At 36.3% G+C, this 14,843-nt stretch overlaps 2 protein-coding genes across 2 annotated transcripts; one reads left to right on the top strand and one right to left on the bottom strand.

The window, feature by feature from the left end:
- The first annotated feature begins 255 nt into the window (after positions 1 to 255).
- LOC105671344 (protein MEMO1) lies at positions 256 to 4,466 on the top strand. Its single transcript, XM_012365416.2, has 8 exons — positions 256 to 518; positions 1,023 to 1,104; positions 1,179 to 1,247; positions 1,643 to 1,755; positions 1,919 to 2,030; positions 2,194 to 2,413; positions 2,547 to 2,651; positions 2,756 to 4,466. The coding sequence occupies exons 1-8, from the start codon at positions 467 to 469 to the stop codon at positions 2,891 to 2,893; spliced, it is 891 nt and encodes a 296-aa protein (XP_012220839.1). The 5' UTR covers positions 256 to 466; the 3' UTR covers positions 2,894 to 4,466.
- Positions 4,152 to 14,532, bottom strand: obe (obelus). The gene is made up of 12 exons (XM_012365417.2): positions 14,224 to 14,532; positions 13,280 to 13,414; positions 13,028 to 13,119; positions 11,787 to 11,935; positions 11,461 to 11,712; positions 7,183 to 11,388; positions 6,311 to 6,802; positions 6,052 to 6,242; positions 5,807 to 5,975; positions 5,339 to 5,596; positions 4,897 to 5,242; positions 4,152 to 4,825 (listed from the first exon to the last, which is right to left on the bottom strand). The coding sequence occupies exons 2-12, from the start codon at positions 13,402 to 13,404 to the stop codon at positions 4,734 to 4,736; spliced, it is 6,372 nt and encodes a 2,123-aa protein (XP_012220840.1). The 5' UTR covers positions 13,405 to 13,414; positions 14,224 to 14,532; the 3' UTR covers positions 4,152 to 4,733.
- Between the last annotated feature and the right edge of the window lie 311 nt (positions 14,533 to 14,843).

The following is a 14,843-nucleotide window of genomic DNA, read 5'->3' as shown; positions in this document are numbered from 1 at the left end:
GCTAAGGGCGCATTTCCATTGTGCTTTGTTTTGAGCAAAATGAAAAAAACTCGCGAAGCGTTATTTAAATATTTTTGCGCATTTATTTGCAGTGTTTATTTAAAAGAGTGCGATATTTGAAACAATTAATTGTTAAATTGTTACAAAGCAGAATTTGGTAAAAAATTAACGCATTGAAAATTAATTGACTCCACGTATCTGCCAATGAAATTACTTCGACTCGATTTGTCCAGCGTGAGATTCGTCTTGTTGTCACTTCAAGTCGACGCGTATCGGTTGACTGAATAATCTATGGTAGGACAATAGCCAAGGTTTGTGATAGCGTTTTATAAACATTTTACACTCGGCTAAAATATAAGCCCTATTTCGCCCGATCTTGTCAGAGTTTTGTTCGCGCTAGATGAAGTGCTGTTGATCGCTAAGCTAAATACGTCTAAGGGAAAAGACAATCCTATTCGACTCAAGAATGGCATTAATTAGGAGAGCTTCTCACGCTGGTAGCTGGTACTCGGATAATGGTAAGAAATCGCCCGAAAAATGCATTTTATTTTTTTATTTATCATTGATATACATCGACGATAGCCTCTGTTATTTTATGGCAAATATTAATATAGTTGGATTTAACGGAAAAGATATATTAATGTTTTTAATTTATTTTATACAATTAATTTAACATTTAAAATACAAATAAACTGTAATATAGTATACTTGTCATCTAGAAAAGGTCGAAATTAAATCTGATGATAATTTGTCTATGATATATATGTGTGTATACACATGTATATTTACATATGTACGTACACATGTACATGTGATATTAGAGAAGTCTGTATTTTTGTTTGTAACTGTGTGTGAGATAACTCTCTGAGTTGGAAACATTCTTAAAAAAAAAAAAATCTATTTTTTTACACATGTCATATATGATTATATATATTATTTATAACAAAAATTTATTATTTATGTAAAATCAATATTATGGCTTTAATTATTTTATGATACTGTATACTATTGTTTTACTGTAGGTTCAGAATTAAGCAAGCAATTAGAAGGTTGGTTGGGAGCAGCTGACTTATCTCATGGACCTGCAAGAGCAATCATTTCCCCGTTAGTATCACTTATATAATATATTTTCAACTTTGACAAGATGTATATGAAAAAATAATCTTACAATTTTGCAGGCATGCAGGGTATAGTTATTGCGGGGCATGTGCTGGTTTTGCTTATCGGCAAATTAGTCCTGTTGTTGTGTAAGTATGAATTTTGCTATAACTAAATTAATCTAACAATACATAAAGATCTACTTGGTTATAATTGACAAATGTATAAGAAAAAAGACATTTGAAACACATCTTTAGAACGTAATGTATTATATATTTCCATTATTTTCTATTCATATTTTTGTAGTAGTATCTCTCTTGTAGGAATGTTATAATTAGAATGAAATATAATAATATAAGAAAAATATTAGATTCTGTTTGGATTAACTGCAGAGTAATTAAATTAAAAAAAAAAAAAAAAAGAGAGAAATGGCGTTTTTAATGTCAATTTTTATAATGTATTATAGAATACTTAATATATTAGTTTAGTTTATAATTTTTCAAATTTCTCAGTCAAATGAAACATGCAACGTGCTGTTATGCAGCCGTAGGATATTTATTCTAGGCCCTTCTCATCATGTGAGATTGCCAGGTTGTGCCCTATCTTCGGCTTCTGTTTACCGAACACCGTTATATGATCTACATATCGACCAACAAGGTACATGGATAGTCTTACGTTTATTCTTATATCAATTTCATTTATTCTTTAATGCTTACAACGGATAAAAATATCAAGCATGTTAAATAAATTGTTTCTTAAACTAATCAAGAGCGATCAATCACATTAAATATATGCACTTTAAGGAGTGTATTTTTAACAGTGAGAAGAGAACTTGAAGAAACTGGTCATTTTGAATGCATGGATCTGACTACAGATGAAGAAGAGCATAGTATTGAGATGCAGCTACCATTCATCGCTAAAGTTATGGAAGGGTACGTTTAGAAATAAACTAATTCCCAGTTTTATAATCGGAATACTGAAAATCATATTGACGAGAAATAACAGTAAGTGTGGTTTGCGCCATACATATTTCTATTTATTTTTCAAACGCGGAAAATAGATAACTTACGAATATGGGACTTGTCTTATGTATAGATTCAAGGACTTATTTACCATAATACCTATTTTGGTGGGATCCTTGAGCCCGGAGAGAGAAGCGCTTTATGGGAGACTATTAGCACCTTACATGGCTGATTCACAAACATTATTTGTCATCTCTTCAGATTTCTGCCATTGGGGACAGCGTTTCCGCTATACTTATTACGATAGATCATGTGGGCCTATATACAGATCTATTCAAAACCTTGACAAAATGGTATGTTTTTTTGATTTATTACTATTTAGTCTTCTATTTTGGAAGGCAACTTTTTTTCATAATTTAAAACTACTAAAAAGTTTGATTTTATATGTATTTATCAAATCTTTCTTCTGTGTGTTCATTAAATCAGGGTATGGACATTATAGAGACTTTGAATCCTGCTATGTTCACGGAGTATCTTAAGAAATATGGTAATACTATATGTGGCCGGCATCCGATTGGCGTTTTATTGCAGGTAGAAAATACAAAAAGTTGAAATCAAATTATTTTATTGTTAAGTAGCTTTCGACGAATTAAACTCTTTACCTTCTTTAATAATGTTGCTTTCTACTTTTGCAGGCAATTCACAGTCTTAAAGGAAACACAAATGGTCAAAGGATGAATCTGAAATTTTTGAAATATGCTCAAAGTAGTCAATGTAACAATATGAATGACAGTTCTGTCAGTTACGCTAGTGCTTCCCTGGTTCTCGAGTGATAAAAATATACAATTTAAATATGGTCGTTGACCAGTTTGAATATAAACATTTTCTTAAAGTGGAATGATGTTTGATAGTAACATGACAGTAATGTTCTATAAATTATGCGAGATTAAACAAAAAAGTCAAGATTTTGTAATACAAAAGGATAATAAGACAGGGAACGCTGAATTTAACCGCTCTAACTTTTAACATTATTTGCATATATACTGTTTGTGGCTACACAACAAATGTCAGGGCAAGTGTTAATTCTTACGTTACATGTAACAGATGTAATGTATCGTTACGGAAACCTTTTGTATAAATGCATTTTGGTTTATTACTTACATGAGATATGCAGTACTTCCAGATTTCAATATGGGAAGGAGCTTAAATATTTCTTTGCTTTGATTATTGGTACAGCTATAGTATGTGTCGTAGCAACGTGCGTTTCATGCGTATTTTTGAGAGAGCAGATTTCAAACTAGCGGCAAAGAAGAGAATATTGTTGCTATTTATAAACAAAACTAATCAAATTAATTAGAATTGTTGATTTTATATACGTAAATTTATAATTTAAATAATCTTAGCATATATTACATATGTTAACAATGATATGATTTATGGTGCTTAAATTTTATTGTATATTTAGTCTATATATCTAATATAAATTAGCATAATTGTAAAAATTAAATAATTCTGGATTTACCTGAATTAATTTAGGCTATGATTGCAAAAAAAAATGTTATAAAAGTAATATAATCTTTTGATATATTTTAGACATTTATACATATATTGAAGAATATTTATTAAGTGGTGTTACTTAATACTATTTTTTTTATCACATCATTTAGAGATTTTAGATTAAATCTCTAAGTTGTCTCGATTAAATTAGATTTGATATATCATAATTGTGGGGTTTGCTTAAATTATTTCATCGTCTCACTGTGATCTTAAATTGCATTAAACTCAATAATGGGCTCATCGATGTTATGTACATTACTCTTCTGTGCCCTTAGTGTGAATAATCTGCATTGATCTGCATTGTAATAGATATATTAATGTGCGAGTTAGGACTTAAAATCTATATTTACATTCTCTGTCTTTCTTTTCATACAAAGCAATGGAATGATCTCATATCCTTCCTATTCTATAATCTATTGTTACCTAAGCATAGGAGACTAAACCGAATAATCCGAATATTGTATTACTGTAATGTGGGTATAAGTCTGAAATAGGGTCAGTACATATATAACTGAAATGTGTATACAGCGAGTCTTGAAATTCATTTGTTTATTTATTGTTTTTACATTATTTACAAACTACCGCGTCAAACAATATATTATTTCTCAAAATTATAAATGGTCCGCAAAACACTATCACACCAGAACAACCAAAATAAATGATGTGCAAGAAGCAATTTATTTTCCAGTTAGATAAATAACTGTTTCGTAACAAAAAAAGAAAAAAAAAGAAAAGGAAAGAAATAATCGTACAGAATTGTATAACTGATCCTGCACACGTGTTGCTTTTTCTATCTTTATATACTGAGGTAATAAGGTTTATATTTGTATGAAAAAAAAGTAGTATAATCCATATCTATATATTGTTTCATAGACGTGTAATAAAATTACATGAAGAAAAATATAAAAGTTTCTGTACACAACCTGCAATAAATATTCCTTAGTCATATACGCATAGTTGTAACAAATTTCATTTTTTGTTTCTCTCAATAATATATTAATACTTCTAAATCCTCTAAATTGTCGTTTATAATGTCAATATAGAAAGAGTCGCTGTAGCTGAATACAATATCACCTGTTCCTCAGTCTTGATTATTCGGTTATTGTTAAATATGTGTTAATTGGTTGCTACATTTAGACAAATATTGTACTGTTGATCTAATCCGATGTAGCAATCGGAAATCAAGTAGAACGTCAACTTAGTCGGTCCTGAAATTAATTTTCAATTTTTAGTTTAAAAAATCATGAGAAAAATATACAAATTATGTGAGTGAATTTACCTAAATGGTGAGGAGTGGTAAACTGCAACTGATGAGATCTGTGCTGGCTATTTACACCAGATACTCTCTTCAGAGCCAACAATTCTTTATTACGAATGTCGCCTAATATTAAGAACCAGCTTTCATCCTTTCCCTTCTGAAACATTGGACAATGTGCTTTTAAAGTTCGAGAATGGTGTATCCTTCGCAGCCCGATGTTTAATGTATACTCCGTATCTGATCGAACTAATATAGCATCATTCTCTTCATGCGTCAATGTTATCTTCCTTTTCTCATTGACATCCCGAGAACTCTCCAATGCCAAATCAACGGTTATTGATGGCATTTCTCTAATTACTTGATGTATCTAAAAAATGCATAATATTGAGAGTTTTATTATATTAAATACATAACGACATATTTTATAAAACAATAGGTATAGTCTTTCAGCAAATTCTATTACCTCGCGTATTTCGTTTTCGTAGTAGTTCTTACACAAAATCTTCTCGAGTCTATTGTAATCGTCACGCGTAATGAAGCACAACTTCGGAAGAGCCCCTGAGAATGGTGAAAACAAATGCAAGTCTTCCTTATTTATGTGTGGTAACGTTGTAATCGCAGATTCATCGATCCATTGTGCTTGCACGATCATTTGAAAGATTTGCGTTATCCTCAGTGTGCTAATTAACCAACCACGTTCCGCGACTGTGTCGATCATTGCCTAAAAAATTTTCATCAATTACAAAGTCCAACTTATAATTTGTAAAATTAAAATTTAATTTACTCAATAAAATTTAAATTTATTTAATTTAAAAATAGATCATACATTTAAATTAATTTACTTTAAAAATCGGTTAAATTTATCAAGATATAGAGTATGTTAAATACTTATTACACTTTTCAGAGTTAATAAGAATTCAATAATGTGTACCTGTATTATCCTGATTGCTTGATCAAGTACTGATTTTAGATCGGTGATATAATCGGTGCACGGTAATGGAAGCCTTGAGAAATGTGCTTGCAGCAAGAGGAACGCTTTTGTGTGCGGCGAATCATAAGTGTACTGGTCCACGGGAAAACGGCACTGTGTTGCTAATTTCCTGTCGCAAAGTCGCGCTTATCAAGAGTAGCAGGCGAAAACAAGCGAATTATCATAAACATCCATTATAAACTTACTCATTTAACAGTTCCTCGTTGTGTCTCACAGGTAATTCGTTATATTCGTGCGAGTTGCAGAGTATATGTAGATACTGATCCAATGACAAGTTTTCTTCCAGTGATTGCACAAACATCAACATCGTGTTATGCGATAAATAATAAAACGACGCTATCTTCCCCATCGGCAGTGAAACTAGTGCTTGTTCGTCCTAATTCAATATAGAATTTAATATTAAATCACTATATCCGTTGTGTGTTGCTGTAAATTTGATTATACCTCGTCGAAATCGATGCAGAGTGAATCTATTAACGTCTTTAAAGTGTCCTCCACCAACATCGAGAGATATTCATTGATGCACTGAGGCTCCAAGACATCCAGGTTGTAATATTTTGGGTTTTTCATCAATCTTCGAAAATAATACGTCCACGTCAAGTAATCGAGAAACTCTTGCTTGCTCTTGATGGTGCCGGCGACGATCTCGGCGTTAATATGATCGGGCAATACTTCCATCAGACTGGACTCCACGGGGAACGGCTCGTACAAGAACTTCTTGTAGAAACTCTTTTTTAAGTCGTGCACAAGGACGACTGCCACGCCGGAGTTATCGAATTGCGGTCTTCCGGCGCGACCCATCATTTGGAGGACATCCGTTATCGGCATGTCTACGTAACGCTTCAGTTTGCCGTCATAATATTCCGTGCCCTTTATCACAACCAGATGAGCGGGAAAGTTGACGCCCCAAGCCAAAGTAGCTGTAGTAATTAATACCTGAAATAACAATTTATTAATATAATGCTTTATCGAAGATGTGTACATGTGTACAAGAAAATTAGTAAATTTTTTTATTAATAAAAGCGCGATTATTAACTTATTCCTTATCATAATTTCTTTATATCAAAACCAAAGTCCAATCATGTACCAAAAATATCGCTTCAAATCGATTTTGAAAGGAAAGAATATAATTCTTACGTACCGATTACAGTTTGGTCGGGAAAGCTTGTATTCAAGCGTTTAATTGAATTCATTTTACACTAGTATAATATTGTTTTGTCGTGTTCGATAATGCATCAGGTTTTACGCACCATCGAACAATTTGCTACTTCCAGGATTACTTAATGCACAGCCGCTGATGTTCAATGTAAACGTACCTGTATCTTATTATTGACAAATAATTCCTCCACGGTTTTCCTGTCTCTGTCCTGGAGGCCGGCGTGATGAAGGCCGATTCCGAAGGCAAGCGTGAGCTTCAGATTCGAGTCCTTTATATTCTCCAAGATGTTATTCATCTCTACCTCCTGCATGCGCAGCCACTGCTTGGGATTATCCTCCACCGCGAGATAGGCGATCAGATCCAGGGCGGTCAGACGCGTCTGCCTGCGGGAGGACACGAACACGAGTGAGGGACTGGAAGGCGCGTGTTGCCTGATCGCCTGGAACGTCGGTCTGTTCATGGTCGCCATTCGGGGGCAATAGTGCTTGCCGGGGAAGCCGCTGATGTGAACCTCCAACGGCACAGGTCGCACGGACGGACGGAAGTTGTAGAGACCCATCTCTTGGATGCCAAGCCAATTGGCGAGATCGATCGCGTTCGCGAGCGCGGTGGACAGCCCCACGATTCTGACCTTCTTCTGCGTGTGCGACGATATGAAGTTGGTGCGGGAGATGATCACCTCGAGCACTGGTCCGCGATCCTCGCCGAGCAGGTGAATCTCGTCGATCACTATGAGCGCCACTTTCCTCACGTAGTTACGCGTCTGCCAGCTTCGGCTGATGCCGTCCCACTTCTCAGGCGTCGTGACGATCACGCTCGCGCCGGCTATGATCTTCACGTCCGGCGACACGTCGCCGGTCAACTCCACCACTTTCTTGCCCAGGTCTCTCTCCAGTCGTATCTTCCAGTCGTTTATGCGCTCCCTCACCAAAGCTTTCAACGGCGCTATGTAAACGACCTTCTGATCGGGATGTTGCTTGAAGACGCGGAACATGGCGATCTCCGCCGCGATCGTTTTCCCCGAGCCGGTCGGCGCGCCGAGGAGAACGTTGTTGTCGGTGTGATACAAGCAGTGGAAGATTTGCGTCTGTATCGGATTGAAGTGCGTGAATTTGTACAGACTCTCGAAGGCCTCGTTCTTCAGCACGGTGATCGGTAACGGCTGCAGCTCCAGCAGATTCGTGTGCGGCGGATGAGTCTCCGGCAGGATGAGATCGTGGAAGGTCAACGGCAACGTGCTTTCGCAGCCGAGCCAGTGATCGCTCGTGACTCGCACCAGATACTGCGCCGGCAACGGCTCGGACAGCGGTATCGTGATCACAAGCTCCTGCTCGAGTTGCTGGCAGACCATCTTCCTCGTCAGTATGAAGTACTCGTGGTGGTAGATAAAGTTGTTATCCGGATCCTCGATCCATATCCAGAACGCCTGCGAGCTCTTCCCGTGAACTCTGTCATTCCAATGGAACTGCGGGATCAGCTTGAGCCGTATCCTGAGAACGGTGCGCGTGATAGGTTGCAAATTGTATTCCATTTCCAACACGGGCAATTCATTGCAGCAGTTCTTCACCAGCATTGCCGCCCGTTGGTCCCGCAGGATGAAGCCGATCTCCTTCACATCCATCTCCTGCAATCGATAGACCGCGAGATCTCGCTGCTCGATTTTATCGATCACCTCCATGGACAGGCAGTCAAACTGACGCAACGGTGTCAGGAAGCTCCACTGCTGCGCCTCGAACATCCGCGCCAATTCCAACATTCGTCCGGCCATCACTGCGTTGTTCTTCCGAAGCATGATCTCGAACAGCGCCCTGACTATCCGCGCGGCGTTCTGCGTGACGTAAGCCTGATCGGATATCAAGGAGGCCGTGTTCACGCGGCCCCTAGACAAGTATGTCTGCAACAGAATGTTCACCTTGCCGTAGACGTTCTCCGCACCGCCCTTCGCCACGAGCTCGCATCTGTTCAGCAGCTCGTCCAGCTCGCCTGTCTCGTCGTCCCGTACTTTGAGCTGCTCAAATTCCTGTGCGTGCGATATCATCGCCAAAACTTCCCCCTCGTTCATGATGTCTGTCATCATGTCGTTGAAGATTTCGACGGTGTCGTACTTGAGATAATAGTGGCTGGCGATGCGCCCCAAATCAGTCGTGCTGAGATCACCTGTGCGCATGTCGTATCTAACCATTCGTGCCTTGTCCAGCGCCGTGGCAGCCTTATCCACGAGTCCTTTCCGCGTCTTCTCGAGATTCGGATCGTCCAGGAGGGTCTGATAGACCAGGCCGTACGCCTGGAAGTTCAATTTCATTCGCACAAACAAATAAGTGTAACTCAACCATTCGACCGCTTCCGCCACGTTGGATATCGTGCCTAACGCTATCTCGGCGTTCAAATTATCCGCCAGATACGTAATAAAGCTGCTTTCGATCGGTATTTGATTCGTCAGTAGCGACAGATAGTGCGACAGCTTGTCATGCGACGTGATAATGACCGCGTGGCCCGTCGTGTCGAATTGCGGTCTGCCGGCACGACCGAAGATCTGCAATACGTCCAATATGCCCAGGTCCACGAACGAGCCGTGCTTCGAATCGTAGATCTCGGTTCCTCGTATGATGACCGCGTGCGCAGGCAGGTTCACGCCCCACGCCAGTGTGGCTGTGCACACCAGAACCTTGATCAGGCCATCGGCGAAATATTTCTCGACCAGATTTCGGTCCGAGCGCATCAAGCCGGCGTGATGCACCGACAATCCGTTGTTAAACAACTCAGCGAGGTGCTTGTTACGCGACTTGATGAAGGCTTTGTTCACATGCTTTGCCTGCTCGTCCGATTGAAAGTATTTGAGTGTGTTGTTGTTCAGCGCCAGCTCGCGCAACACGTTCGCCATTCTTACGGTGGCGTTCCGCGCGTGTACAAACACCATGACCTGATGGCCTTGCTTCACCATGTCCACGACATTGTTGTAGCACACGAGGTCCATGTCGGTCATCTGCTGCAGCGGCCGGACGGCCTTGACGCCGATAAACGTCTGACTGAGCGGCACCGGCCGGAAGCGCTGATCGAAGTAGAACAATCCCTTGTGAGGATTGACGCGCAAAAATCGCGCGACGTCCACATAGTTCGGCAACGTGGCGGACAGTCCGACTATTCTGATCATACTCTGCGACGATTCCACTTGGCGCAGAGTTCTCGCGACCAGCGCCTCCACCACCGGTCCTCTGTCGCCGTGTAGCAAATGCACCTCGTCGATAATCAGTAATCTTACAATGCTGGTGAGGGCGATGTCGCCCGTCCCCTTCCTGGTGACAACGTCCCACTTCTCTGGCGTGGTTACTATCATCTGGGTTTGCTGGATTTCCAATTTCGTCAGTTGCATATCGCCGGTCAACTCGCGCACGCACACGCCGAGAGGGCTGAGTCTTTTGCTAAAGTTGGCGGTCATCTCCGCTGCTAGGGCTTTCATAGGCGCGATATAGATTATCTTGAATTGGCTCTTCTGCAACTGTCCGTCTTCAATGTTCTGCTTCAATTGGTGCACCACAGTCAGCATCGCCACGTTTGTCTTTCCCGCTCCGGTCGGCGCGCAAATCAGTAGATTCTCGTTAGTGTTGTACGCGACATCGAAAACGATACTTTGGATTTTATTTAATGATTTCACACCATTGAAAGCCATTTGACCAATTTCATCCAGAGAAGATATCAACACGGGATTTATTTGAATGTCGATAATATCTTGTTTCGGTATCGGTATGTGTACTTCTTCGCAGAGACTATTGTTCTCCCTCCTAACATCCTCGGCCAACAATAACTTCTTTCCCGATACAATACTCGTTTGCTTAATACTCGCTTTAGAATCAAATACAAAACGATACTGTTCTTGTGTGCCTCGCTCCAGGATATTTTTTGTTGGAAATAGTGGTTTACAGCTAGCTGTCAATGCTTCTTGTCTTAGAAGTCGTAATGAGATCGGATCAATTTGAGTTTCTTCAGCATCCGACTTGGCGTCTCTCTTGTTCGCCATTTTATTCCATTTCTTTTCCTCTTTACGTACCTGTTTGTTCAACTGCTTTTCTTCTTCAGATTGTACAATTACTTGACTACTGATTGCAGGTCTCGGTGCAATTGTTTGTGATTTCTTGGTCACTTTTTGGATGGTTGAATACGTCGATATGATCATCTTCTGATGTTCAATAATATATTCGATAAAATCTAAATGTTTATAACCTAGCATATCAAATAATTCGGTTTGTATATTTTCAGAGGTTTTTATCTTCTCCACCATTACTGATTCAAAATTCTGATACGATATATCTATACTGATTGCTTTATGGCAATCTTTTAATCCTTTTGTGAATGTTGCTTTGTCAAACTGTAATTGGAAAACAAAGATTTGAGTAATTAAAATTAATTTTCCGTTCATACATATCTAATAAATACTCACTGAAGATTTCTTTTGCACTGAAGACTTTGTTTCATGTATCATCATTGTAAATTTATCAGTACTTGAAATTGTTCCTTCTGTAGACATGTTATGAAGTTTATCAGTATCAGGCCATACAACTCTTGCCTGATTGTAAGGAATGTTTGTGCCAAAAATGTGTCGATCAGGAATATCAGCATCTGTATTCTCTTTAAATTCTGATAACAATTGTATAGCTTCTTCATAAAATTTTGTCTGAATTTCTGTGATTATCTGTATAAAATTAAATGAATAAGACAAATCGAAAGACACATTCAAAACTAATTATAGAATACATTATATCTTACCTGCATTATAACATTTGCCAAAGTAAATGATATGTGTCCTGATTTTTGGCCAAGCATATTATATTCTTCTTGCGTTAATGTTTCTTTATGGATTAATAAATGCAATGTAAAAACTGTAAATTCATTTATGACATCTGGCGAGGCATCCACTAAAAAGAATGACAAAATTGCAAAATGTATGTTGTAGAAAAAAAAATATATTAAATACAATATATATATCAACTATTTTATAAATACAGGGTGTCTCATTTTAAAAACCCCATGTGAATAACTTTTCAGACATTTTCAAGAAAAATGATTTAGATTTAATGACCAAAGTTGTTGGGTTTGGAGGGGGACATCCGATGATGACATTGGTTTAACCTAGGGTGTACATGCCAAGGTCATATGGAGGTCAACTTTGTTTTTTTAAATAGAACACCCTATTTTTGATTCCAAAATCTAATAGCTGGTGTCAAGAGCTTTTCAAAACACTATGAAGTTATTTTTCATTAAATACTTTTCGAGTTATGAGGCTCGTAAATTACAGTATTTTGACATAAAATATAAAATATCTTGTAAAACATTCAGTTTTTGAGAATGTTACCTTAATACTTTTATGCACAAAATAATGAGACAAATGAATTGGTATAAAGAAAACACATTGGTTTTAAAAAAAAGTATGCAGTTGCATGCTGCAAATTACATATTTTTTCTTGAAAGCAACTATGTGTTTTCTTTACACCAATTGATTCGTCTCATTATTTTGTGCATAAAAGTATTAAGGTAACATTCCCAAAAATTGAATGTTTTACAAGATATTTTGTATTTTATGTCAAAATACTGTAACTTTCAAGCCTCATAACTCGAAAAATACTTAATGAAAAATAACTTCATAGTGTTTTGAAAAGCTCTTGACACCAGCTATTAGATTTTGGAATCAAAAATAGGGTGTTCTATTTAAAAAAACAAAGTTGACCTCCATATGACCTTGGCATGTACACCCTAGGTTAAACCAATGTCATCATCGGATGTCCCCCTCCAAACCCAACAACTTTGTTCTAATTCATTTTTCTTGAAAATGTCTCTCTGAAAAGTTATTCACGTGGAGTTTTTAAAATGGGACACCCTGTATATAATACAATAAAAATATGAAGTACAAATATGCAAGAAAAAAAACTATTTCATATATTTAAAAAAATTTACTATTTAAAAAATCATATTTATTAAAAATTGTTTTATTTCTATAAGTTGATACTCACATAAAGCTTGTTGTACAACATTTCTCAGTTTTAATAAATATACCATAAGTTCTTTAGATGCATTTTCACATATATCATTCCAATTAAAATTGCTGTAAAATGTATAAATATGAAACTGTAAAGATCATAAGAGGTTTTGCATCTTATAATATATATATTTCTAATAAATATACATAAACATTATTAAATTTTTTAAATTTACTAAATAGCCTACATATAATTTTTAAATAGATAATATTATTCAATATCAACCTTTTTAATTTTTTTTCCTGCTCTTGCCTTTTTCTCAGTACATCATTTGGTTCTAATGTTTCTCTTCTGCGTTCTAAGGAAGTAAACATCCGCAAGGACCTAGTTATACGTGGTAATTTTGACATTGTGTATTACCTGGTAATCAAAAAATTCAACATTATTATAATACTACTATATTCATACATATAACTCATCTATCACTTACAATATCTTATAAATATGTATTACAAAAAATTTGAGAAAAAAGTATGTAATATTTTAATAATACACAAAACTTTTTTATATTAATTATTTTTTACATTAAATTACATGTTTATTCCTTATAAAACATATTAGAACATTAAAATAGTAAGCATTTTTTAGGTTATAAGATTATAAAATATCACAAATTATACTCCAGATTAATAACAATTGCACATTTAAATATGAGAGCAAAACTTGAAAACACTTTAATTTAATATCCCACTTATTTTATAAACTTTGTTAGAACAATTGTAAATTCTGTTGTCGGTCATAGATTCTAACCTAGTTCTAACCTGCAAATTGCAATATTATCTATGAATTGGTTTATGCAAAATATTAAAAAAGGCATGTTTTATTTTTGCAAAAATGTCATAAAATTATAAAACTGTTCAATTTATGACAATTACAATCATTCTTTGTAAAACTAGATGTGTTGCACAATATGATACAATACTTAAAAAATTTCAGTTTTTTGTTTAAATATATAATCTTTATACAAAATTTAACAGAAATACATATTTCTAATAATGGATTTAATAAACAAATAGCTGTCATTGAAATTTAAGAAATATATAATTCGCGTAAACGTTAATTGTAAAATGTAACAATCTGTCATTAAGCATTTATTTGCAAGCAAGATTAAAAGATATTCGACAATTTGATTTAAATAAATAAATATTATATTTTAATCGATTACGTACGTAGGGAGAAGCCTGGATAATAGAGGCAATAACAATTGAGTAACAATGGTGATCGTCAACTATTGAAACAACGGAGGAAAATAAACTTTTAGTTATGTGATTTCCATAGCAATGCGATAACACGTGATAACTAGCGATAACATTTTCCCGATCGTATTTTGATGTCTGTGGTTTCAGTGGTTTAAATCTCTATCGCGTTCGACCACTGAATGCTCCGTCTTACCAGAAATAACTAGAAATAGCGCTTTTTAATTAGTAGTTGCCATTTTTTGCGACGGGACTTTTGCAACTTATTTAGAATCGGCCTTAGGCCCTGCGCACAATAGAGAAAATATTAGGAATAAAAATAAGGCTGTTCCGAAATTCACTGCCAGTACTGAAAATCTATAGCTTACGTCACGTATATTGTAGATTTTCAATACTGGCAGTGAGTTTCGGAACGCAGCCTAAATATTAAATATTAGGAAGAGAATTTGGAATTATTTTACTTTAAACAAAGGAACGAAATGTATTAGTTATTCCTAATTCTTAATTTTTAATTCATAATACGTCAATATATCTCATTTTTTTATTCAGAAATAAAATAATTCAAATCTTCTATTCCTAATATTTAATATTTG

Source organism: Linepithema humile, chromosome 6, assembly GCF_040581485.1.
Source record: "Linepithema humile isolate Giens D197 chromosome 6, Lhum_UNIL_v1.0, whole genome shotgun sequence".
Lineage (NCBI taxonomy): Eukaryota > Metazoa > Arthropoda > Insecta > Hymenoptera > Formicidae > Linepithema > Linepithema humile.
Note: the sequence above shows the minus strand (reverse complement) of the source record. Positions and strands in the feature narration are given on the sequence as shown.